At 41.7% G+C, this 26340-nt stretch overlaps 1 protein-coding gene across 1 annotated transcript in view; it reads left to right on the top strand.

Moving 5' to 3' along the window:
• PCDH15 (protocadherin related 15) overlaps window positions 1–26340 on the top strand; it is a 1187477-nt gene that overhangs the window by 1070794 nt on the left and 90343 nt on the right. Inside the window, exons 30-31 of the mRNA XM_066601652.1 lie at window positions 201–419; window positions 11739–11849. Of these exons, the coding sequence (XP_066457749.1) occupies window positions 201–419; window positions 11739–11849 (330 nt within the window). The remainder of the gene's footprint in view (window positions 1–200; window positions 420–11738; window positions 11850–26340) is intronic.

The raw sequence follows: 26340 nt of genomic DNA, 5'->3' as shown, positions 1-26340 counted from the left end.
CTAATGGCATTTATGTTGAAGCATAGCAGATTAGTCTGTGCTGCAGTGACATCTAGTGTCCAGCTCAGTATTCCCATTACCTCTATGTTCAGTGTAAATCACTTAGTTATGATTACATGTAAAGTCGTATGGGGAAGCAAGTAAAAAGTTATAAAAATACATCTAAAGCTTTTTTACTTTTTTATATTTTTTTTATACAGATTTTTAGATGGCAAAGTGCTTGACATAAATAAGGAGTTTCAGAACTACATTGGACTTGGAGGACGTATCTTGGAGATTCGAACCCCGGATGTAGTAGCCAACGTTAAGAAACAAGCTCAAGCTGTAGGCTATACGGAGGGAGCGTTGCTTGCACTGGCTATTATTATTGTCCTCTGTTGTATACCAGCAATATTAATTGTGATGGTCAGCTACAAACAGTAAGTAGATGGTTGCTTTTACAATGTGTGTGGATTGTTAAAAGAGTTTATGGGAAACTATTCCAATAACTAGACCTCTATAGGGGAGAAAGGGGTGCGGAGGTTGCAGCCCAAGAAACTGCACCCCATATGAGAACCCTGGTACTATGAATAGTGCATTGTAGTTGACAGCCTGGGCTTGTTACAGAATTTTCCATCCTGGACCTTTATAGCAATAGCTTTATCATTTTTCCTCCAAAATCTAGCCAGAATGAAATGACTGTAGGTTCATCATAAGATAACTAACCCGATAAAGGGTAATGATGTTTTATGGCTGCTATATAAATATATGAAGACACTGAAGTCTCATCTCACTTATATATCAAGTGGAATAATGGAATTCTGGAATGAGCCCTTTGGGATAATGTTAATATCACACCAACTAAGAACAATTTACACCATGTACAAAATGTTCTTACGTGACCTTTCATGAGCCCTAATCATTCTACATCACACACCGTGAAAGAAACTGGCTGCATCATACTCAATGCTATATTAAAGTGATAATGAGCCAGCAAAGTAGCATTGCACAATTTCCAAATGGGGATAGGTTAACTATGGTAAATAACCCAATTACCGTACCAATAGGTATTATGCAATTATAGACAATCCACCTCTCTAGTGCATCCTATAAAATATGCTTTCTTTTTTGGCGACATCTTACTATTGTTCTCCTTTTATTGGGATTTAAGTACCAAGGAGTCAACTTTAAATGTAAAATAAGATCACATACAACCAATATGTGCTTAAGGGATCTTTCACACGGGCTCTCGAATTTTCGGCCGCCCTAATCGTGGCCAAAAATCGCATGAGCAAGAGGCAGCCGTGACCATGTTGCGGCTACATCTCCCGTTTGCACGCCGATGCAGACGGCTGGGCTGCAATGTATATACGCCGCAGCCCAGAATACCGTCAGCTGGGGAGAGAGAGTTCAGCTCTGCTAAGCTCCCTCCCCCTTCCCTCCCCCTCTCTGCCCCTTGCTGGCTGCCAGCAAATGGAGGGAGCGGGAGCTTAGCAGAGCTAGTATGCTAAACTCCCTCTCCCTCTCCGCCTCATTCCGGCTGCCGGTAACTCAGGGGCGGGGACCTTAGCAACGTGATCTGCTGCTAAACTCCCTCCCCTTCCCTTTTCCTCACGGCTCTCCTAGGCTCCCATAGGAGTCTATGGGAACGGATGGTGTATTCCAGGCAAGGATAGGTTAAGATCACCGTATGCGCTGTCTTTTCTGGATGGACGATTTTACGCAGCGTCACCCATCTGAACAAATGCATTGGAATCCAATGCATCAGATGGTCGTGATTTTCGGCTGGCGTTTAATCGTCACAATAAAATGCTTGTGTGAAACTAGCCTAAGGGTGAATACCAACTTGTGTTTTTCTTGCGTGTTTTTTTCACATATCATCTTTTTTTTTTTTTACGAGCTTGTCAATGGGACTTTCTAATGTTAAAAATGCATCGCAAGTTGGTGCTTTGCAATTTTTGTGCCATGCGTTTTTAACATCAGAAAGTCCCATTGACAATCGCGTGAAAAAAACGCAGCGATATCGCGTGAAAAAATGCGCAAGAAAAACGCAAGTGGGTATTCACCCTAAGGGCGTATTCACACAGAGTTATTTACTATGCTGTGTGATTACGCTAGGGGGTTTCATCACTGCTGCCGAAAACAGCACTGTGACCGAAACCCTGAACGAAACCAAATGGAACCATTGACTTGCAGTAGAGCAACTACACTAAATTCTACGCAAAATAGAGTGAAAACAAATGGGACCCTGGCAAAAGGGACACCAAAGTGGTGTCTGTTTCTATAATGCTGGTGAATACTTCTGTGCCGTTCCTTTCAGGGTTTCTAGCGCTGTTGTTGGCAGCTATGACAGAACCCCATGAGGTGTAGTAAATAACCCTGTGTGAACGCTCTCTAATAGACCTTAAGGGACAAGTTAGTGCAGCCAGATGTTGACTGAACAACATGTCAGGGAGCTTCCTTGTTTAGCTGAGTTTTGTGTCACTTCTAACCTAATAGAACTTAAAGGTTACTACTATTTGGGACTAAGACATTTAGAACATTTGTTCTGAACTTCTCCATCTGAACTCATTGTAACTGGAGCTTAAAGCATTTCTGCTGATTGTAATTTTACATTGTCTTTTCATTCAAATGAATTCCCAACTTAACTTTCTTTGCACAACATTCCCTATTGCTATGCGTCTTTAAATGTACCTACCGTAGTAGGACAGACCCACAAGAGGTTAATTTCAGGTATATGACAGTGTAGAAACATTTTAATGGAAACACATCAGCAGAACAGGCTCCATATAAATGAAGGTATCTGTTTGATATGCAATCAAGGTTAAATTAAACTGTCCCAACAGTGTCAATCTTGGTCAGAAAAAGTTGACTCCTTACAAACCGAGCTGTCACTGTTTGGCTGTCACTTGGCTCAGCTAAATTACCAAGCTAGCTTACAAAAGAAGGCAGGGCATATGAAGAAAGACATTTGCCTGACCTGTTTTTAGATTACTTAGAAGTTTTCCAGACCTTAATACTGATGAGCTATCCTTAGGATAGATAATCAATATCAGATTAGTGAGGGTCCAGCACTCTCAGTTATTTGTAGGGTCTGCAGTTCTCGAGCCAGCGAGCACTGCGGCCCTTTCATTGTGTATAAAGCTCAGTGCCATACATTGTGTAGTATCTGTGCCTGTCTATTGAAGCACAGTTGTATTCACTTGAATGAGACGGAGCAGCAGAAAGGACATATGAATGATGTAACGTCACAGACCTGAAGAGACTGCATGATACTACTGATTGATGAAAGTGATGGATATCTTATGGATAGGTCATCAATATGTAAGTCCCAGAAAAATCCTTTCGGGCTTAGTCACACGGGCGGATCGGCTCCCGTACACAGGGGGCCGATGCGCCCATGTGACTGAGCGCTTACTGAAGGAAGAAGACGGCCGCACTTCAGGACGGACGACTCCCCGCAGCACTGAAGAAAGAACACATGACTGGCAATGAAGCCGGTCACATGTTCGTTCTTCCGGCGCTGCAGCGAGACATCCGTCCTGAAGTGCGGCCGTTCTCTACCTGCAGTAACACGGGCGCCGATGCGCCCGTGTGACTAAGTCCTTAAAGAGAATGTGAGATTTAAAAAATAAAATAATTAGCTATTACTTAAATTTTTTATGTTAAACATAGATTTTAGGAGTTTTTTAGGCCCCATGTCCACGGGGAAAATCAGGCCCGCCGCGGATTCTTCATGCAGAATCCCGCAGCAGGTCCCTCCTTTCCTGCAGACATGAGGCCTAAAAAGAAGAATTACTTACCTGTCCAGACGCTGCGGATCAGCCCTCCATTGTGGCCGGATCTTCTCTCTTCAGCCTGGTGGATGTGCTCGGCACGCCGGCAGTGTGCCGCGCGCATGCGTCGTGCACTCCATTTTTTTTTAACTCCTGCTCTCCCGTGCTTCCGCTCCGGAGAGCAGGAATTCAGCTGTTTGTGTGCCACAGATCCGAACGGCTTCCATAGAAGCCTGCGGGAGCCGTCCCCGCGGGAGACCCACACTAAAATGGAGCATGCTGCAGGTGTTTTCCCACACACGCAATCCGCGACTCAGGGGAAAATGACATCCGCAGGTATTTAATTTCCTGCGGGTGTCCAATGCATCCCTATGGGGTGCGGATCACGCGTGCGGGTGACCCGCTGCGGATCTGGGCCCATGAACATGAGGCAATAGTGATTTTTTTAAATTTAATTTTCAGTATCATAATCTATTTAGAAAAATCCTGAAATATTGCAGTTTTCATCCTTGTCATTGAGCCCCACAGTAGACAAAAACTTAATTTTCTGTGAAGATCAGCTCTCAGCAGTCATCTCATCATTATCATCACAGGCTGGATTACATTGACCGGTAGCATCTTTGTTATGAAGCGGATAACACAACACTAGTGATAGGTGATGGTCACAGCTCCCCTACTTCCCCTTCCTGTACAGGTCCCAATATGTGGTCTTAACATTCTCATATAAAAAAGTCAATCAGTTATCTCCAGATTGCAGTTTCCTATGGTCCATGTGGCTGATGTAAATTGTATCGCTAAATGCACTTAATAGAGCAGAGCAGCAGCTTAGACCAGATGGCTATAATCATGCACAGCAAATAAAATTTAAAAAACTATCCAGCATCTGATTTTAATTAGCAGGCAACTGTAGAGTACTCAAGAGGCTCATATGAACATCCTGTTAACTAGGACCTATCTATGAGACTATTCGGGCAACCAGATCCAGAAGGCCAAGTCTGTGATGTCAAGGGAAGACAGAGATTGTATTAGGGAGGACTGGTCAACTGTATCAAAAACAGATCTCTAGAAGGAGGAGCACAGAGTAATGTTTAGAGGCATTACACTAGCAGATTGTTGCTGACTTTGGCTGGTGCTGTTTCGGTTGAGTGGTAAAATATAAGAAATACCCTTAAAATAAGCCTTAGCTATAGTACAAAAAAAGGAATACTTACCTAGCAGGCTTGGTCCGAGTCCCCCTGCTGCTGTCCGGAGCTCCGCTGTGCGTTCTGCATCCTTGTTCGCCCACAGAAGATCACTTCCTGGTTACGGGATTCATAAATCCCACCTCCAGGAAGTGATGGCTCTGATTGGTTTCTTGAGTGCTGATCAGCCAATCAATGCAGTGCTCGATGAACCAATGCAATGGCTGTGATTGGTTCATTGAGCACTGCATTGATTGACTGAGCAGCAGTCAAAGAACCACTCATAGCCATCGTGTTATGGAGGCAGGATTTATAAATTGGCTATTTAATGTTACGGCTCAGCGTGTCGGAGCTCCAGAGAGCATCGGGAGGGAACTGGACTGAGCCTGCTAGGTAAGTATAATAAGACATGCCCTGAAAATAAGACCTTACGCCTCTTTTGGGGCAAAAATTAATATAAGACAGTGTCTTATTTTTGGGGAAACATGGTAGGAGACCACAAATACAAATGGAGTGAACACTATTGCACACATCATCTCTGCATTGAGTGGTATTGGGACTTCCTATTAATACTTGCACCAAGTTCATTTTAACTTTCTACTCCAGGTGTGTTTTAAGCTAAATCTCCATGTTGGCATTCGACATATAACATTGTTATCAGTGATGGAACCTAGTCATGGATTGTTTTCCTAATCTCGTTTGCACTGAATTCTCAATGAATTACACTCTTAATGCATTTGATTAAATAGACGCTTTAATTGCATTTTCACTCCATATATTTCAATTGAGTGTGCCTGCCATTAGCTGCAGAGCATGGTGCTTTCAGTAATCAGCTGAATATAATCCAGGCACAATAACTCTTATTATGAAAAGAAGTGACTTTACAAATCCAGTGTCAAAGCAAGAAGCCGATTATGAAAACGTATTAGGAATCTATGGCAGGGCACATCACATTGTATTCAGCCAAGAGTGTAATTGTGCTTCACCATTATGCAAGGTCCCCTTAATTTGCTTCAAGTAGGTTGAACCAGAAAGCTTCTGTAATTATAACAAAAAAAATAGATTACTTTATCCTTAATAACTGACTTTTTGAGTATAATTCAGTCCACAAAAGATGTGGGAGCTGTACTTGACATACAGTAGGCCTGTTTATCCTAAGACATCTTTTCTTCAATGTAATTTATTGCTACACTGGATTCTACAAGGCTGATAATGATTTTGCAAAGGGTATTACATTAATTGTACCCATTAAAAGATTTTGGTTATTAGAATGTCATTACCTAAGTCGTTTGATAAGAAAGTCTTGTGAATGTTAATGATGGAATAAGAAACTTTTCTCATTTCTAACATCTTTCTTTTTATTTCCTCCCCTTCCTTCCATCAACTCGCGGAACAGGTTTAAAGAGTAAGTGCATTATCATCTTACCAGTGTGAAATCCCCGTATGTCTTAACATTGTACAATTATATGCTAGCCTCCGTTCTTTCTGATGGATTGTGTTCAGTGCCTGAATAATATGTTCTATCTCCTAATTTGCTGCATGGTAGAATAGATGGGTTTAGTAGAACATATTTTGCAATACATCCCATATTTTAGTATGTAGAGTGAGTGTATCCAGAATAATTTACCATAACATTGAACTATTTCTGATCTAAACATATGCATCTCCAAATGAAATAACCATTAAATCGGAGGTACAAGGTCTATAATAGAGCAATTTACATAAAGAGCTGTTAATGTCCCTTCTATTCACAGATATCTAAGGGTGCTATTTCGCAAGCCTCCAGCGCTTGCAATTTACCTATAATTTCCTGGCTGCAGTTACGAGTTCAGGTATAGCCTGGTAATTAAGGGTAAATCACAAGTATTATCAGTGCTTATGATACTTAGCTCCCTAAGTGTTTGTAGAGGTTTCATAGGATTGTGAGATGATCAAGATGTAGACATATTTCTGCATTGCTGGGCAATCATCCCATTATAGATCACTACCGGCAGCCTGTCTGCAGCTTGCAATGGGTGCTTACAGGTGGCAGGAGATTATATTCGAGTGCACAGCAAGAAGAGTGCCCTATTAAGATGATGGGGTCACATCTCGATGGTAGCAGTAGTCTTAATATGGCTACACTATAAATGAGTATGGGTATTGATTGCTTTTTGTAACTAGTTCAGGTCAATATCACACAAGAAGATGTATCAACTTGAGGAAAATCTCCTTGCGATTATAAAATCCAGAGCCAGAGTCAGGTATATACCTGGTGCCACTGTTGTAGGGAGGGTCCTGTACTGCTCCAGCCGTATAAAGCTTTCTTGCACTAACACAGCCGCGGATTAAGGGGACCAAAGGCTGTTCACATAATTTGGGCCCCCCATGACCGCAGCAAATGCATTGTATGAAAATACCCTATTAGTCCCAATGTGATTGCCCCTAAGGGTATGTTCATATGTAGCAGATTTGGTGCCGATTTGACATGGATCTGCTGCAGGAATCTGTGGTTACTCTGCCACCAGTACGTAGATGGATTTAGCCCTGTTAATGGGTTCAAAAATAAGCCACACACAGTATCACTCAACAAAACCCAATATGCCAAGACCAATATTACCAATAGTAACCCTATATAAAGGCAAAATAATACCGCCATCCCATGATCACATACTACCATCACATAGTGTCACTGAAGAAAGACCACTACAAAGATCAATATTACTAATAATAACACTATACCACCAGACCATGACCACAGAATACCACCATAGTGTTACTGAGAAAAAAAAAAACTATACAATGACCGATATTACTCCCCCCACACACAGTAATCATATAGCTATAGATACTTGATCTACACAGGCACTTTACAGACTGTATAAATGATTACAGTACCATTATATCCATTGATCTGAGGTGACATCTTCTCTGACTAGAATCATCCACTTTCCATTTTTCTTCATCCAGCCCAGACCGCCAGGGTGGCTTCTCCTGGTCATAACTTGTCTCTGCAGAATTTGACAAACTGACATTTTTAACTCCTGAATTTTCCAGGGATGAAAGAGATGCCTTCCACTCCGGCACTTGCACTGAGCTTGACCAATTCATTAGGCCTGACTTCTTCTGGCTTAAGCTCGACTGACTTAAGCTTCACTTTGAGCCTCCTCACTCTCCTCCATTCTACTGCCAACCGCCTCACTCACTAACTGCTACCTCACCAACCACTCCCCAATAACTAACTTCTACAGCTATATCTACAGCTATAAGGTCATTTGCTCAGCCAATCCCAGGGCTGCTTAAGATGACTGACAAGAAGCACAAGGTTAGGGTGAGTTCTGCATAGTCACTCTAGATTAGATTACACACACACCCGGCGAATGGACTTACATTGACCCATACAAGGCAATACACATAATAATACACAGTCTACTGCATTTAACGGTACAAACACATACACACCACAGAAGATAGATATTCATGTTAAGGGCTACCTACCAACACAGTACAGTTAATATGCAGAATGGAATGGGGTTAAAGTACTTATTGTAATAGGGTTCTCATCATAAGGCTATCACTAGTTGAAGCAAATTGAATATTTTCTTGTCCTATTCCCTGATCTTTTGAGTTTGCCCCTGGTCGTTTTGTGCCACAGAAATATTTGCACTTAACATCAGTGCTTGCATAGCGACAATCTTTGTATCCAAGAAACAGAGGTCCAAACAATTAGAATTCAGTTCTAAATTAATCTGTGTAAACTGGGCGATTAATTTTTGTAATAAAAAATGTAATGATATGTAACATTTTAAAGAACAGCAACATTCCAATTTTATATTAGTCATTAGTACCAGAATCTGCATCATCAATTCTTTTATTTTAGATTTCTACTATGAAAATAGCTTAATGTATGCTGTGGAGTTTCTGTACCTGCAGTAATCATAGGTACACATAGAACACTCTATTCTATTGTATAGAAAGGAATTGTTCTTCCTATTGAAGAACACATTAGCCCATAATGGTCAGCAACCCAGTACTGAGGTAGCAAGAGTGAATACATTTTTAAGTGGTTATATGTGAAAGAACCTCTTACATCTGAATGTTGGTGCAATGTTCTGTAGAGAAACTTTCAGAATAGACTGAGTTTTTAGCACTATTGTATTAAGTTATAAATAGAGATGAGCGAGCATACTCGCTAAGGGCAATTACTCGATCGAGCATTGTCCTTAGAGAGTACCTGCCCGCTCGAGAGCAAAGATTCAGCTGCCGGCGGCGGGCAGGGAGCGGCAGGGGAGAGCGGGGAGGAATGGAGGGGAGATCTCTCTCTCCCTCTCCCCCCCCCCCCCCGCTCATGGCCGCAACTCACCTGTCACCCGCGCCGGCAGCCGAACCTTTTCTCCCAAGCGGGGAGATGCTCACTAAGGACAATGCTCGATCGAGTAATTGCCCTTAGCAAGTATGCTCGCTCATCTCTAGGTATAAACTATAATAAGCAGACATGAGCACCTGACACACAGCATAGGCGTTGCAGGATAATAGTTGCATTGCTGACATATGTCTAAGTGGATTCGTTCTTATCAACATCAGCGGTTCCATTCAAAACCTCTGTCACTAATTTCCCCTAGAAATTGGGATGACATATCACTGCAGAGGTATTTTGTCCTGTAAGTTCCAGCAAAATGCCGGACTGCTCAACAGAAATCGAATAGACCCCCATTATAGTCAATGGGAGGCTGGTTGGTGCCATCATAAGATAGAGCCATTCGGCCATTGGATGCAGTTTTCCTGCTTCCTGAACAGAGCAGTAAAATGGAATCCCCTAACACTGATGCGAACATGTACTAAATCTAGTAGCCTTGTAAGAAACCATTGACTATTTAGTGGTCTCAGCAGTAAGCTATTAAAGACTATTTACTGCGCGAAATAAAACTGTCTGCATTAGACTATTTCCAACTGTTTCATTACTACCTCATAATTAAAGAAGATTTATACCGATAAGCAGAAGAATGTCACCCATCAAAGTACCAGCCCCCCTGGGCTAATGAATTAATATGTGGGCTTCGACCAGTCACATGGGAAAAAAGTAAATAAGATAAACTAATAGTGGATTTTTAGAATAGTATAAAGATATGCAGTAATGGACAACTTCACCTACAGTCAGTAAGAAAAGTATCTTACATCAGCTACTGCATAATCTCTATACTAATGATCTAACGGACTGAGGTTTGACTGTTGTTGCTTAGAGTAGTCATATGACAGCATTCAAGTGTTGAAGTAATATCATAGTTTAGATGGCCTTGAAAGATATGGAAACCTTTCTGCATGAAAAATCAATACACACATACAGTTCCTAGTACTGTATTATATTATTCCCTACTGACTGTATTATCCATTGCACAGGCCATTCATAAGCAGCAAAGAAGCGTTACAAACGTCCTTAGGGTACGTTTGTACTTTTATACCGAGCGCCTATTGGCCTGAAAAATCGCTTAAATGAGCAATTTCAATTAATAATTGCCCTGCGTAAAAGCAACCCCCGACAGGGTACCAAGCGAGAAATCACTTATTAGTCGCTTTGTTTTAGTTCACTGGAAGAAAGCGAATAATGAGGAACTTCTCAATCAGTCTAAACAGGAAGTTGTTCATCTTTGAAGGACTGCCTGTTCACAGTAAATGGAGCAGGGGTTTCCGGAAGAGATAAATAATAATTATCTTTATTTATATAGCGCCAAACATATTCCGCAATTCTTACAAAAACAGGGGGATACAGAAAGACAAAAGTACAAAAATACAAAAACCACGGTTACATAGTAATCAGTTGATGGAAACAGTAGGGGTGAGGGTGCTGTTCCAACGAGCTTACAAACTGCAAATAATGGGATGATATAGAAGGTATGGGGCTGGAGATGCACACGGTATGATGGAGTGGAGAGTGAGGGATGCTATACACAGACAATGGTCAGGTGGTATAGTGGCTGAATCGGAGTGACTGCCAGGGGGGTGGTTCATGGCGGCTAGCAGGCGTTGCAGTCACTAGGACACAGAGCACATTACCAGGAGGAGCACAGAGCCGTTTGGTTTAGGGTATATGGTATGCCTCCCTGAAGAGGTGTGTTTTAGAACACGCCTGAAGTTTTGTAAATCAGGGATTGCGTGTATAGTTTTGGGTAGCGCATTCCAGAGGACTGGTGCTGCTTTGGAGAAGTCTTATAGGCGGGAATGAGAGGTTCGAATTAATGTGGCACTTGGTCTGAGATCTGCATCACTCTCTGCTTCCATTCACTGAACAACTATTACTCCTATGTGAACATACAGGAGCGGCAGTCATCTCGCTCGCGTACAAGCATCCTAACTCATGCCTTGCAAAAATCTTCATTATGCAGTAGGCTTCTTTTTCTCCATAGCCAGTTGGCAAGATGCAGATTACAGACTGTTGCAATTCGACTTCCGATGAATTTTTAAGGCGTCTACAAGCTCTGTCCTTGTTATGCTTTCTCGCCTCAGTTCTGATAACAATGTTTCACATTTTTTTTACTGCATTAATGGCCCAAAATTACATCTCATCTACAGTCATAAGACTCTTCACTGGAACGTACTTACAACTGTAATGCGATCAGCCAAGTAGCGTCCCTCAGAGCACCCAGCGTCTGTTCTCAATAGCTTGCATATTTATTACTCCATCCGAAATATTTAACGTTCCGCTGTTATGTACTATTGTTTTTATCAGAAGGCACGTCCAATCCAATCATACAGTAACAAGCGAATGTTTAAGACCCTCAGTATGCCCTCTAATTTTTTAATTTTTTATTTTTTTTTGTTCAAAAAGGAGACAAGCCGAATGTGCAAAGACAGCGAGGATCCAGATGGCACTGCCAGCAGGAAAACCATCAACTCCTGCTGCCAATAATCTGTATGAAGAGTTGGGTGACAGCACTATGTAAGTACTGAATATAAATTGTTTTCCTTAGAATTGCATGAATCACTATAATATTGGGAGCTGTTGCAGATCTGTTATCATAAGAGCAGTTTGAAATTTGTCTTGGTGCTGCGATCGGCAAAGCCGTACAGTGCTTTTGTTCAGAGGTGTCGATTAAATATGTATGTAACCAAGCGTTTACTGTAGCGTACAGTAGTTTTCCTCTCTAATAACAGATTTAAAAAAAAAAATCTTTAAAAATGTCTAAACATAATTTCTCAGTTGCTGAACTCTATGGAAGATGAATGATGGATCAGTTGAAGTTTTCACCGTGAAAAGGTTTCATAAGCTGGGATTCAGGGCTCCAAGCGTTGGAGTTTAATGCATACAAATAATACTTTTGAATGCTGATGTGTTGCTTTAATCCTAGGAAATACAGAGTCATTGTGTAATAGCTGATTCGTTTTCTTGTAATATGTAGCAACATTTTTTTCCAGGTAATGAAATAATAGGCAGAACCGAGTAGTCCATTTGACAGTTTTTCCCAGTAATTGATGCAAATTTTCATGCAGAATGAAATAACTATCTTTTATATATAAAAAAAATGTCATCAAATGCCACACTTATTTCTCCAGTTGTAACATATTCAGTACTGTGCAAAAGTTTTAGGCAGTTGTTGATAACCATTGGTTTCCTATTGAAGCGTTCACATGAACGATTTTTAGATGCGCTAAATACTCGCACCTGCAAAATATAAGACAAGCGTGGCTACAATGCACGTATCTAAGGGTGCCTTCACACTGGCAATGAAATCGCACGATTTCGCAGCACTGAGAGACTGCGAGAAATTGCTAAATTATGAAGCCAATGGATTCCAATGGCTCCCTTCACATGTGTGATGTTTTATCGCTTGCAATGCAGCGTGGAAACAAAATCGCAGCATATCCTATTTTTCGTGATCTCGTCCATTGTTTACAAAAAGCAATGGGACATGATCGCAATCCTCTGCCACTGCTGTGACAGCTGCAGCAGGGGATTCTTTAATCCCTGCAGGGAGTCCCCTCACCACTGAACACTGTGATGGCACTGTCACAGTGATCATTAATAAGAGAACTCCCCGAGGCAAGGATCTTCGGGTGGAAGGGGTGGGGGGTGGGCTTGAAATGTAAGCCCTGCCCAAAAAGAAATAATACATCAATTTAGAAGCGCTGTCATCTCCGGCACGTCTTCTTGCAGGTCCCTAACACTCATCTTTAGCATCTCTTCTGGCCGAGGATTGAAAAATCCCTGCCTCCTGACAGTGTTGTCTCTGATTGGCTGAGCTCTGTGACCAGTCAGCGCTCAGCCATTCCTTCAGCGATCTTGTCCCATTGATTTCAATGGGGATGGTGCTGCTGCCACCGGCCCCATTGCTATCAATGGGAGAAGATTGCTATCTCTTGCCGTGGCTGTAACAACCACGGCAGGAGATTCCTTCAGTACTGCTCTGATGCGAGGTTGTTTTCCTGCGAAAATGCCTCGCATCCAGTGCTTTTCAGAAGGATCGCGAGAACGATATTGGGCCGTCAATCACGACCCCATATCACTCTCACCAGTGTGCAGAAGGCCTAGGGTGCGTGCTGCGAGAAAAGATGGGACCTGACCTATCTTTGGTGCATGTTGTGCAGGGGCTCCCATTGACTCCTATGGGAGCTGGATTAACATGCAGTAACGCACCACGGATCGTGTGAACAAGCAAATTATGCATAAATGTAGATCGCACCTTCTGCTTCGTTCACGCAATTTTTCCACACCCGAGTGGCGAACTTTTTGCGTGGCTATTGGTGCGCAAAAAAATGCTCGTCTGAATGACGCCTAAGAATACTTTCAAAGACCAGCTTGCTCAAATCGTTGTCTTTTCATGTAATCCTAGACAAAGGCAATGGTGTTGAGATCAAGGCTCCATGGTGACCATACCATTACTTCCAGGACTCCTTGTTCTTCTTTACAATGGAGATAGTGCTTAATGACATTGGCTGGATGTTAGGGTTGTTGTCCTGCTGCAGAAAAATATTTGGAGTCTATTTTTGAAAACAATTCTTACTTTGCCTAAAACATTTGCACAGTGCTGTAACTTAATAACCAGGGTAAAAAAATATGGGTGTATTAGCCATCTGCTTGCCTACTGGCTTACAAGGGTTGTACCAGAATTTTAGCTTATTCCCTATCCACAGGGGACTGCTGAGATACCCAGGCGGCAGCTGTCAGGTATTTCCAACCGCCCCATTTAAATGAATGGAGCATGTGCAGCCAGCTCTACATTTAGTGTTATGTCACTGCAGGGAAAGAAGTTGCCCCCGCAGTGATAGGAGAGTGGGACAGGGAAGTCCTGTTCTGGAGATCCCTGGGAGTCTCAGCGATGAGACCCCCACCGATTCACAAGTTATTCTGTGGAATTTTGATAAAACCCCTTTAAAGGAGTTTTCTAGTATATCAATATATTGGTTGCAGTTGGGGGGAAAGAAATATGTTAAAATAAAAATACTCACCTCTCTGCTGCCACGCTGCTTCCCCACTGCTGCTCCTGTCCTCCAGTGCTTTGTTTACATTTGTATGCAGCAGTCTTGTAGTTGCTAATAGAAGGCCTAACATCAAAGTCATCAGTGACATCCCATAAACAGGTCAGGGCTTGGCTTCATATGGGCTTGTAATGTAGAAGCCCGCATGACATGTTTACGGGATGTCACTGGTCCAGACCTCTTTGGAGTTTGGTATTGAGTCACCTTGCCTCATCCAGCCTTCCCTTAGCCTTAGCCTCTCTCCTTTTATCAGCAATCTGGAGGGTGATTGCAATTAGGCAGCTCCCATTGAGAACTGGCTTCTTGTATGGCACGTGTTCTTCAGCGATTTCAATGATGTTTCCCTTTATCTCTGCCTACAGTTCATTTGGGTCCCCACTTTCCTGCCTGAGCAAGTCAAACCTGTTCCTCTCCTAAATTGCGTATTGTGCGGGGACATCAAATTTCCTCTATATGGCAGGACACTTGAGCTGACATAGTCTAACCCTGACTTTGGTTATAAGAAGTTGGTGACCAGACTCGCAGTCTGCACCTGGTAGTGTTTTTGCAGAGAAAATTAAACCATTATATTTTTCTTGGTAGAGGATATAGTCAATTTGGTTGCAATGCTTTCCATTGGGGATGTCTAGGTGTGGAGGTGTTGTTTCAGCTGGGTAGAAGATGATGATAGGGATTCTGAACTTGTTCTCCTGACAGAACTGCACAAAGCGGTTACCATCGTCATTCCTGTTTCCATCATCATTCATATCCCTAGGCCATGTTTGCTGACCACTCCTACATCTTCTCCTTCTCTGACTTTGGTGTTGAAATTACCTATGATATAGATCATGTCCTTTCTTGGGCTTCTCTGGACTTTGGCATGGAAGTCCTCAATGTCCTGTTCTGATGCATCTGCTTTTGGTGCATAGATTTGGATGGTCACATTCAGAGGTTTTCCTCTAACGCAGATGGACATGACCCTATCATGGATGTATTTTGGTGTCTCTATGTACCTTCCAATTTTTCTGTTTGCCAACATGGCAACCCCATTTCTCCTTTCCGTCTTGTTTCCCGAGCAATAAATGGTGTCGTCATCTGAGCTGAAGTCCCCAAATCCAGTCCAGTGCAGTTCATTGACTCACTGACTTTATGCTGACCTCAGAAAAGATGGAACAATGTGAGGTCAAACTTCAAGTATTGTGGGAAAGAACCACTACATCAAAGGTTGCAGAGACCCCAGAACAGCATGAGACTAGAATTCAAAAAGAGAGAAAGAGCCCAGACATCAAAAATTGTCGAGTTCCTGGAATCGCTTTTGACCAAATTTTAAAAAGAGAAAGACATAGCCATTGTATCAAGGGCAGCAATGCATTCTGATTTGTTGCTGGAAGTTTTTCAATATGATCCTCACAAGGAATATGATAAATAATACATATAGTCAAGCCAAGAAATAAAAAAATGGTGGATGTTTCTTTTACCTCTCTAATTGGGCCAAAGACAACAATGAGTATTTCTAAGTAAAAAATAGCATTAGGAGTTAGGGTGCATTTAGACTGAAAGATAATCGCTCAAAAATCGCTCAAACGGCAGTTTGAGTGACAGTCTTGAGCGATCATCTTTGCATAACTCTTAAGTAGCTAATTAGCTACTTAAAGAGTTAATGCAGGCGGAGTGGGACACTGCAATAACTCCGAGAAAAGCAGCTGTTTTGTATATGCAATCAGCTGCTTTGTTCTCGCAGTTATCAGCGGTGTCCCGCTGAGTTGATAGCTCCAAGAAAAAGAAGGAGCACTGACAGCTTTTTGATTCTTGGAGCTTTCAGCTGGTATCCCACTAGGAAGTCCCAGCGGGATACCAGCTTAAAGAATGCTATCAGCGTCGCCTGCTGAGAAAATCAGTGTGCGGCGCTGATAAGAGTCATCGTTGATTTCTAGCTTGCTAGAAATCAACGATGAACGAACAGTGCATGATGGCCGCACATTTAGACACAGCGATTATCCCTCAAAAGATGGCTTTTGAGTGATAATCGTTGTATCTAAATGGGCCTATATTTATATAGATAAATGTATATCCGGGCCATGCTGGGTTTGTAAGCTAGTCTCTCTACAAAAGTCAACTGTGGTCAATCATTCTAGTATTATCCTTTCCTTTCTTTTCCATTTTATTTTGATTAGAGAAGTACTTTTGTGCATATCCCCTTCTTGATCACTCTATACAGTTATTAGCTATAACAATACAAGTGAGGGCTTTGACTTCAGCCTACTCCTTCCCATTGTTTAAACTGCAACCACAGTGGCATATCTCCAGAAAACACACATAGCAGCATGTGGACAAGACTAGATGTCACTGGTAACTGCTGCATCAAGCCAACACCCTGGACCCGCATATAATAGCACTTTGAGGCTTTTTAAAATGATCATTACTTTTCCCAAAAGAAACTTTCTTTAAATGATATAGACAGCCCAGTTATTACATATAGATCCCACACCTAGTGTTCTTACAATGACTGAACTTACAGAAAATTGATTTGAATGAATGTTGAAAGCTGGAATGTACATGCCCAAATTTAGAATGCTGTTCTGCTTCGCACATTCTCACACCGTGGTGTTGGGCATCTGGGGAATCAAATAAAACTTCTATGCACTGAATATAAAACAAGCCTACAGGCTCTCTTTCAAATCAAGCTTAGCATTACAGAAGACAAGAAGAAAAGTACTTGTTTTGTTCCCTTTCTTTTTGTCTACTTGAACTTCTGTAGCAGATCTAATGATGTCTAATGAATGACAGCAAATCCTTTTTCATCTGGTTTTTGAAGTATAGCATTTGGAGCTTCACCACTGGAACCGAGAAAGAATTTCAAATATATCTATTTTAATCTACCATTTTAAATTGCCCTGCAGTCTCCGTAAAAAATCATGACCACTCATTTGGGCGCTTAGGATTACAGCTGGGTTTGGAATGGTGAAATTGTAATGGGAAGAGAGGGGACAGGAGGCTAATTGCCCATCACTTTGTTTTAGATGTTAAGAGTAAGTGTGGCATTGTCTCGGAAATAAAAGAACATTCAGACGTGACCTACTTATAAAAGTCAAGTGAATTATATTATGTTTGAAGATAAGGAAAGCAGATGTCCAGAGTGTGCCGAATATGGATGTAATAAATGAATTAGGAAAAAGTGTAACCTTTCGTTTTAAGTCCTTTCTAATTATTAAGTCATTATCTGTTTAAAAACCTTCCAGTAATCCAGGACTTGATAGACCAGTTATCCAGCACTGTGCAAAAGTAAGGCAATGGGTTGTTGAATTATCACTAAATCCTTGATTGCATAGCACTGATTCTTAAAGGGGTTTTCCTACTTGAAACTTTTATTGCCTATGCACAGGATAGGTGATAAATGCCTGATCACTGTGACACTGACCACAATGACCACCAGAATTACTGAGAGACGTTCACCCCAAATGCCCTATGTGAATGCCAATAGCAGATGCTTGACCACCACTGCATTCATATATATGGAACTGAGGGAGATCAATACGCTCTGCTTTCTGCATTAGTCCCATAGAAGTGAATAGAGCGGTGATCACACCACATTTAATTTGAATGGACCATACAAAACACGATCAATGGGTAGGCGCTGCTCAGAGGATGTTAGCACATGTAATGGCAGGCTTACTTCACAAATTACTATCTTTATTCGACAACATGGGTAACGCATTTCGACCCCAAAATGAATAACTGAAGAAGACCCCATTTTGGAGTTAAAACATGTTGCCTAAGTTATCTATATTGAAGAATGTGTCATCCCGGTGTGAGTCTCAAGGGAAGGACTTTTCCCAGAAGGACCAGAACAACCAGAACAAAGTTTGCAGCTCTACCACTGGTTTTATAACACCAATAACAATGTGATGTCATGTGGTTGTGCTCATCATTACTATAACCAGAATAGGCGAGAGCACCTATCTGTTGTTTTACCCTTGTTTCCCTGGATAATCTCGGATATCCATCAGCAGATAGCACCCTCTTGTCTTCCTTTCTGTCTCTTACTTAAGATCAATTTGCATGGGACATTTGGAGTGAAACCTTTCCTTGGATTGCGACCTACAGCAATTAGATATTTATTACCTTTACTGTGATTAGTGATAAATTTTTTTCAGTGAAAAAAAAACCTTTAAGCAAGAAAGCTTAGGTAGCCTGCACAGACGTCTTGTGCAGCGGAAATAGGAAGTGGAAATAATGAATCTGAAGTGCATGGCATGAAACAAAAAGGGCCCAGGTAAGAATGTATTTGCATTGTTGCGATTTAAGCACTTATTTAGGTCCTTTAGGCCTCATGTCCACGGGCAAAATATGATTTTAAATCCCCAGCGGATCACCCGCATGGGGATCCGCATCCCATAGGGATGAATTGACCACCCGCGGGTAGATAAATACCCGCGGATGGTCAATAAAAGTGAATTTTTAAAAAATGGAGCATGAAAAAAAGTGACATGCTCCATTTTTGTGCGGGTCTCCCGCGGTGATGGCTCCCGCAGGCTTCTGCTGAAGCCTATGGAAGCCGTCCGGATCTGCGGGAGACCTAAAATAAGAATAACTTACCCACAGCGGACCGGGCAGTTCTTCTCTTCTTCATGGCCGGATCTTCTTTCTTCGGCCCGGCGGATGTGCCCGACGCATGCGCGGCACGCTGCCAGCGTGCCGAGTACATCCGCTGGCCAAAGAAAGAAGATCCGGCCGTGAAGAAGAGAAGACCTGCCCGGTCCGCTGCGGGTAAGTTTATTCTTATTTTCAGCGCTCATGTCCGCGGGGCAAGAGGGACCCGCTACGGATTCTCCATAGCGGGCCTGATTTTCCCCGTGGACATGAGGCCTTAGGGCTCAGTCACACGGGCACGATAAGACGGCCGCATCTCTGCATGACCGTTTCCATTGCCGGCCATGTGTTCTATTTGCCAGTTGGTGCGGAGAGTCGTCTGCACTGGCAGTGCAGCGATCTTATCGTGCAGTAACATGGGCGCATCAGCGCCCGTGTGACTGAGTCCTCAAGCTGCGTCTTCAGGTCTTGTTCTTGGACATCCAATTCTCCTTCTCCTGCTAATAAGCAAATGGACTAGGTTAGTTCACCGTAGTCTACCATTGTCTACAATCCTGAACCATTTTATTGTATTTTATAGTTACAGTACATTAGACTAACAAGAAGTACTTATTCGAAAATTCTTAATTTAAGTAGTTTTGTATGCAGCACAGCTAAAGCAATTTTCATATTCATGTTGTTTGTGTGCTATCATCATATCAGGCATTTTTTAGTTTGTTTACAGTGGATTTTTCAGCCATAAGGCCAGTTTCACACGAACGGGTCAGATTCTGAATGCGGATTTCCGCAGCAGAAGACATGCGATCATTCACGGAATGAAATTGCAAATGATTGTGGAAAATCATGGATGCGAGAGTTTTTCTGCGCAGATGTACACCATGCACAGTGTATTGTACACATGGAATAAAACTCTCTCTCCCGAATATGCAATTCGTATCTGCAAGTGTGAATGAAAAAGTGAAAATGCATGCCTTTCAATGCCTGTATTTTACCGTGGAATTCCCGTGTGGATGGCGATCACGGAATCCATAATCCAAATCCACCCATGTGAGCCCGGCCTAAATTGTACCCTGCATCCACTACTCAGTAAAATAGTACTGTTCTTTGAATACTACTTTATTTAACATAACTACTGAATTCCCTATTAGTTTTACCATATATCCTCTTGTGTTTAATCTCAGCATCCTCAATGTACGTGCCCCATAGTGATTTCTGACTAGGAAGTCATTTGATGATTTACAGATATGTCCAACCTTACCTTCATTACTAGTGATCACTAAGCTCTATTATTGGCTGCAGCCCATGTGGCATGCCATAACCTAGGAAGGACTGCAGCTGTAAACATAGACCGGAGCAGACGACCGATTACCAACGCGGGATACAGCAGAAACAGAGAGAGGTGAGTATATCACTATTTGTTATGTTAACGTACAGAGAAGGGTTGTCCCAAGATGTTACAACTCAGATAACCCCTTTAAGGGCTCCAATTTCTCACAATACAAAAATGAAGCATTTTTGTACCATCCAGTAAAACTCATAATGTATATATTAAACATAAGCATTCTTTTGCACATCAGTGTGTATGAATGCCAGATGACATCCATCACAAACATCCAGTTCTAAATTTATATATGTTAAACATATTTTTTTTGTCTTTTTTAACATGGGAGTGTATGGTGACGGATGGCTGATGGGTGGCAACATTAAAAAGATAGGACCAAACATACTTTTTGAGTTTGCCAAAGTTCGTGAATTTTCTTATTACAGATGTATCAGATGTTCACAGTGTACTCAGGCAATGTTTAGGGCAGTATAGCCCTTTATCAAGCAACAAAAACATCAGGTGTAGAGCAATTAAAGTGCAATTCCAGAGGGGGTGGTGATTGAGTCTACCAGACAATATGGGGGGGGGGGGGGTTGAAAGGGACCGAAAGTTGCCACTGGAGTAGGTTCCTTTTCACAGCCATCCAGTGACCAATTCAATTTTAAAAAATAATTGTGAATAGGAACTCTCAATTCTGACTTCCATTAAAATCAATAGGAGTAAAATTTGGGTTCTCTAATTTGGTCTTCTTGAGCAACAGTAGAAGTGACAGTGGTGGCGACAGTGGTCAGCACTGTTACCTTGCGATGGTGGGGTCCTAGGTTCAAATCCCCATCAAGGTCAGGTTTAAACCTAGAACTGCAGCACTGCAAGACAGCAGTGCTAAACCAACACACCTGTCCTTTCTGCTCAAAGCAGAGAGACAATATTTTGGGATGATCTGATCCGATTTAGCAAAAATTGGCTTAATTTTATCACCCATTTTATCACTCTGCCAATCACAACGAGCAACACTAACCACCAGCCCATCCAGAATTGTACTTCTATTACTCTATCCTGGAGTCTGATGTTTTTGCTGTTTGCTTGATAAAGGGCTATACTCTCTGAAATGTTGCTTAGATATCCTGAGAACTTCTGATATATCTGTAATAAAAGCATTCACAAAGTTTAGCAAATTTAAGAAATACGTTTGATCCTGACTTTTGAATTTTGGTTACTTCTGGAGGACAATGTGACATTAGGACTCTGCACCACAGTACTACCAATTGGTGTAATGTCTCCGGTCTGTCTTTTCAATGAATGGCATTTGTTAGACGTATACGCTTATTTTAATATCTCATGTCGTACATCTGTGGATGTGTTGACTTCCAAGCCATGTTAATTGCCATGTGTTATTAATATTTGCTAAGCAGCAGATGTTATATGTTTGGACTGTTGCCTAATAAGGAACACAGTGGATTAGTGGAGCACATTGATTTCTACCACTAGCGTTCTAGAATGGAATATGGCCACTGGTTTTAAAGACTGGAATACAGATTGTAAAGTACCATATATACTCGAGTATAAGCCTAGTTTTTCAGCACATTTTTTTTTGTGCTGAAAAAACCCCCCTCGGCTTAAACTCGAGTCAGGGAAGGGTTAAAAAAAACCTCCATACTCACGTCCCAGCCGGCGTCTGAGTCCCCGGTGGTGGTGCAGCAAGCTGCTTAAATTCCTGTGTTCCCGGCAGCAATGTGGCAAGCTGCTGGACATCTCCCCCCTGTCATCCCCCACAGTCCTCTCTGCTCGGCTCTGTCTTCCCCTACCATCAATGCTGTGATTGGATTGAGCGCCAGCCAATCACAGCCAATGCTCGATCATTCACAGCCAATCGCAAGCTGCTTTAGAATTTTCCCCGCTGTCAGCTCCCTGCTCGACTCTCAAATCCCCCGCCATCAGCGCTGTGTAAGTAAGCGCTGTGATTGGATAGAGTGTCGGTTGTGATTGGCTGGCGCTCAATCCAATCACAGTACTTACTTAAACAGCACTGACAGAGATGACAGAGCCGAACAGAGAGGCTGGCGGGGATGACAGCAGGGAGACTTCACGCAGGTTGCTGCACAGACACAGACGCCAGCTGGGAGGTGAGTATGGAGTTGTTTTTTTTTACCCAGTATATACTGGAGTATAGCTCGGCTTATACTCCAGTCAATACGTTTTCCCAGTTTTTTGTGGTAAAACCTATTGACTTGGCTTATACCCGTGTCGGCTAATACTCGAGTATATACGGTAGTTATTTTTTCCAGTGTGACGGCAGAGAAGAGGGACTTGGAAAGAATGGCCAGTAAATGTTGCCTTGTTGAAGTGTGTATTTGACATTTTTATAGATATTAGTTTAGTCCACTACTTTTCCTTAAGATTTACCTTAAGGTCTCTATTATTTTTAATATACCCTGCATGAAACCTATGCTTGAATGCATTTTGACCTGTTATTGGATGGCATTTTGTGTTTTGCTTTTTTTTTTTTTTTTACAAAAAATACACATCATATTCTAGGAAGCTTTCCTGAAACTTTTCATACGAAAAGCACTTATGTAGCTTTTACAAGCAGTTTTTCTCCACGGAAATTTGCTAGAGGGATAAAGGTCAGAAAATGTTGCTCAAAAATCACTTTAAAAAAAAGAGTTTGCTAATGGAAATTCAATATTTTTCAACTTTTGATCTTGATGGTACAATACCACACTGACAAAATGATCAATAAAATAATCAATGTAAATGTGATGTAACAGAGGTCAGATACACACCTTGCCTAACATTTACCAAGAAGGTTTCTGTAGAAAATCATATCACAAGATATGGGTACTAGATTGCTTTCCAGCGTCATTAATCTATGGACTAATTCTCAATGCCAAATTTGAAGTTGCGGAGGAGTTTTAGCTCCCTAATTGGAAACTATCCGTCACGTCATTCCCTGCATCCCTTTTAGATTGTTATTTTTTATGAACTATGTTCTCTTCTTTTTGCCTCCCGTTGAGGTTTAGCGGTTTTCATTATGTCTCATTTTTTATCTGTGATGCTGTATTAGTAACTGTTACATCAGTCTCTTCTGTCTTTTAGATGACACATTATATGTTATATCAATAGAAAAAAATATCAAGTGCTCACGGGATACAGTGCAAGGGGCATAGAAGATGGCACTTACTATCGGAGGAGGTTTCTCTCCAGGAAACCTCCTCAAACACGACTCCAGGCCAAAAAAGATTTCTTAATCCAGAAGATTCAATTAAAAAATATTTAATATTCCAAAACTTCATAAACAATAGGAAAATAAAACCGTAGACTCAAAATGCTAGACTCAGCTGCAACACATTTCAGGCCTGCTCTGGGCCTCTTTCTTAAGCATATACATGTATGGAGAAGGTGTACTTTTATAGTGAGATAATAATTGATTAGGAAAAGAGAGGGGAGGAGGGTGTGTTGGCGTCCATTATGGGAACGCCCACCTAGGTGACCTCACCGCAACTAAACAATAATTAGTACCTTCATTTAAAATTAGTAGTAATCTATACAACTGTCCGCTCTTGAGTTTAATAACTTAGACGGCATACATTATACAGTCTGGAGCGATATTTAACCTGCCGTTGGAGGATTCTCCAGCATGATGATGTCAAATTGCGTGGCACGCAGTCAGGCTGGGAGCTCCAAATGTGCCTTAAGCTCTTCTATTTGGCTCATCCACCTTTTATTGCTTTTCTGCAATCTCTTCTCTCTGTCCCTATACTGGTTAACACTTGACCAGATAATACCATAATGTTTTTACATTGTTAGTCAAAAGTCCTTGGTCACCATGAGTATTCAGAGTTTAAGGGAGTATACGAACGACTAAAAAGCAATGACTTTGTCTCTTTAAGGCCCAATGCACATGGCTAGATTTGTTTTGTGGAATCTACAGCAAATACCGTCCATAGCATGCAATGTCAAAGCAGGTTTCCATGCCCATGAGTGGAATTCAATAGCAATTTTCCACTTGCAGGGAAAAAATCACAGCATGGTCTGTTTTGGGTCAGATTCCACACAGATGGCTTCCATTGAAGTCATTGGAAGCCATCTGATCCATGGCCCATCTGCAGTTCCAGCTGCGTACAGGTCCGTGGAATCTGCATCATTGCCCAGTGTCGGTGAGGTGTCATCTGTAATGTAGATGTGCCAGAGGGCCCGGTCAGCACATCCACATTACAGATGAAGAAACACTGCAGACAGGTACGCAGGGGTCTGGAGTCACTGGTCAGGCACTGCTGCTGGATCCCGCATGCTGAATCTGAACAGTCCGTGTACATTTGGCCTAATACAGAGTATTACATTATATTAGTAAACAGTTACATTGTCCAAATGTAACCTCCTAAAAGTAAGCTTGCAGTTTACATCAGTGATCAATTTATATCCTGTGCGGCACAGTGTCATTGTCTGTTTATGAATATACCCACTGCTTTTCTAATTTGTTATCAAAACCATAGCAACTTGAAATCAATTGTAGAAAATGAGAGATGAGTATTTGATAACAAGGGCTCAAGGTAATTGAGCCCTTGCGAGCACATGTTGACCAAGAATCGAGGTCCACAATCAATTCATACTGCAGCAAAGTTGGTCTTTCCATTCATGACATTGCCTCACATCTGAGGATATGTAAATCCATTGTTGCATGCACCATTAAGCGTTTTTATGAAGCTGGGACCAGCAAAGATCAACAATGAAGTGGGAGGCCACGGGTGACTTTGAAAGCAGAAGATAAATTCATTATGCTCCTCTCCAAATGAGAGGGTTGACAAATATTGCAAGCAGATTTCAACTTGGGCCAGAACAGGCAGGTATCTGTGGAGACTATCAAAAGAAGAAAAGGAGACATCAGCAAGCCTCTTTGGTAGAGTTGCTGTGTGGAAACCACTTCTTAAAGCAGTAAATAAAAAGAAAATACTCTAGCGGGAGCAGAAGCACAAGAATTGGACCAAAAGATTTTTTAAAAAGTGTTTTGAACAGGTGAGTCCAAATTTGAGGCGTTTGGAAGCAAAAGAAAAACATTTTGGAAGTTTCACAATGGTTTGGGGGGGGGGTTCTATGATGGAGTAAGTAAACTGTATAGAATCAATGGAATTCTCGAACACAGAGGATACCACAAAATACTTGTTCAGCATCTAGCATCTGCAGGAAAAAATTATTGTCTGGGGATTTATTATGCTGCAAGGTAATGACCCATAGCACACCTCAAAGCTTTGCAAAAACTACCTGGTGAAGAAAGAAGAAGAGAGTAGTCTGAAAATAATGGAATGTCCGCGACAATAGCCGGATCTTAATCCGATCAAACTTCTTTGGGAAAACGTGACTGTGAAGTGAAAAAACTGTCCAGCCTCTCAAGAAAGCCTCTGGAATATATTACAAGTCTCATGGAAGTAATTAGAACCAACCATTTTACAAAATCTGGTCAATAAGATGCCTGTAGACTAAGAGTAGTCAAAAGTGTTTTAAAGACTAAAGGTAGTTTCTTTGGTTAAAAGAAAGTAATTTTTTTTTCAACCACAAAAGGTTAAATATAATGTTTTCTTTTGGTTTGATCGGATGTCCATGTTCCTCTTGAATGTTCTCTCCTTTAAATCGTAAGTGTTTGCAGTGTCCAAAAACTTTTGACCGATAAGGTACAGGCAAAGTCTTCTACCGCATTGTCCCACCATTTATACAGTGGCTGTACTAATCTCCAAATACTATACCGAATGCAAGCTTTGCTCTGCGCATCACCCTCTCATCAAATGGTCAGTTCCAAGATTCATTTCTGCAATCTACAAAACCTCAGGCCCCGGCCTAATCGTCAGACATGCAAGTGCTACTAAAAGCCACCTCTCTATAAAGGCCCATTTACACGGAGCGATGATCGCTCAAAAATAGCTAAAAAGCGATTTTTTGAGCGATAATCATTGCGTCTAAACGCGCTGCCATTCTGCACTGCTAGCTGATCGTTAAATTCAGTCCAATCTAAAAATCGTCATTCAGCCTTATCAGCAGTTCTCCACAGGAAGTGCTGATAGCATTGTTT

Source organism: Eleutherodactylus coqui, chromosome 4, assembly GCF_035609145.1.
Source record: "Eleutherodactylus coqui strain aEleCoq1 chromosome 4, aEleCoq1.hap1, whole genome shotgun sequence".
NCBI classification, from domain to species: domain Eukaryota; kingdom Metazoa; phylum Chordata; class Amphibia; order Anura; family Eleutherodactylidae; genus Eleutherodactylus; species Eleutherodactylus coqui.
This window is presented reverse-complemented; position numbering and strand designations above follow the sequence as displayed.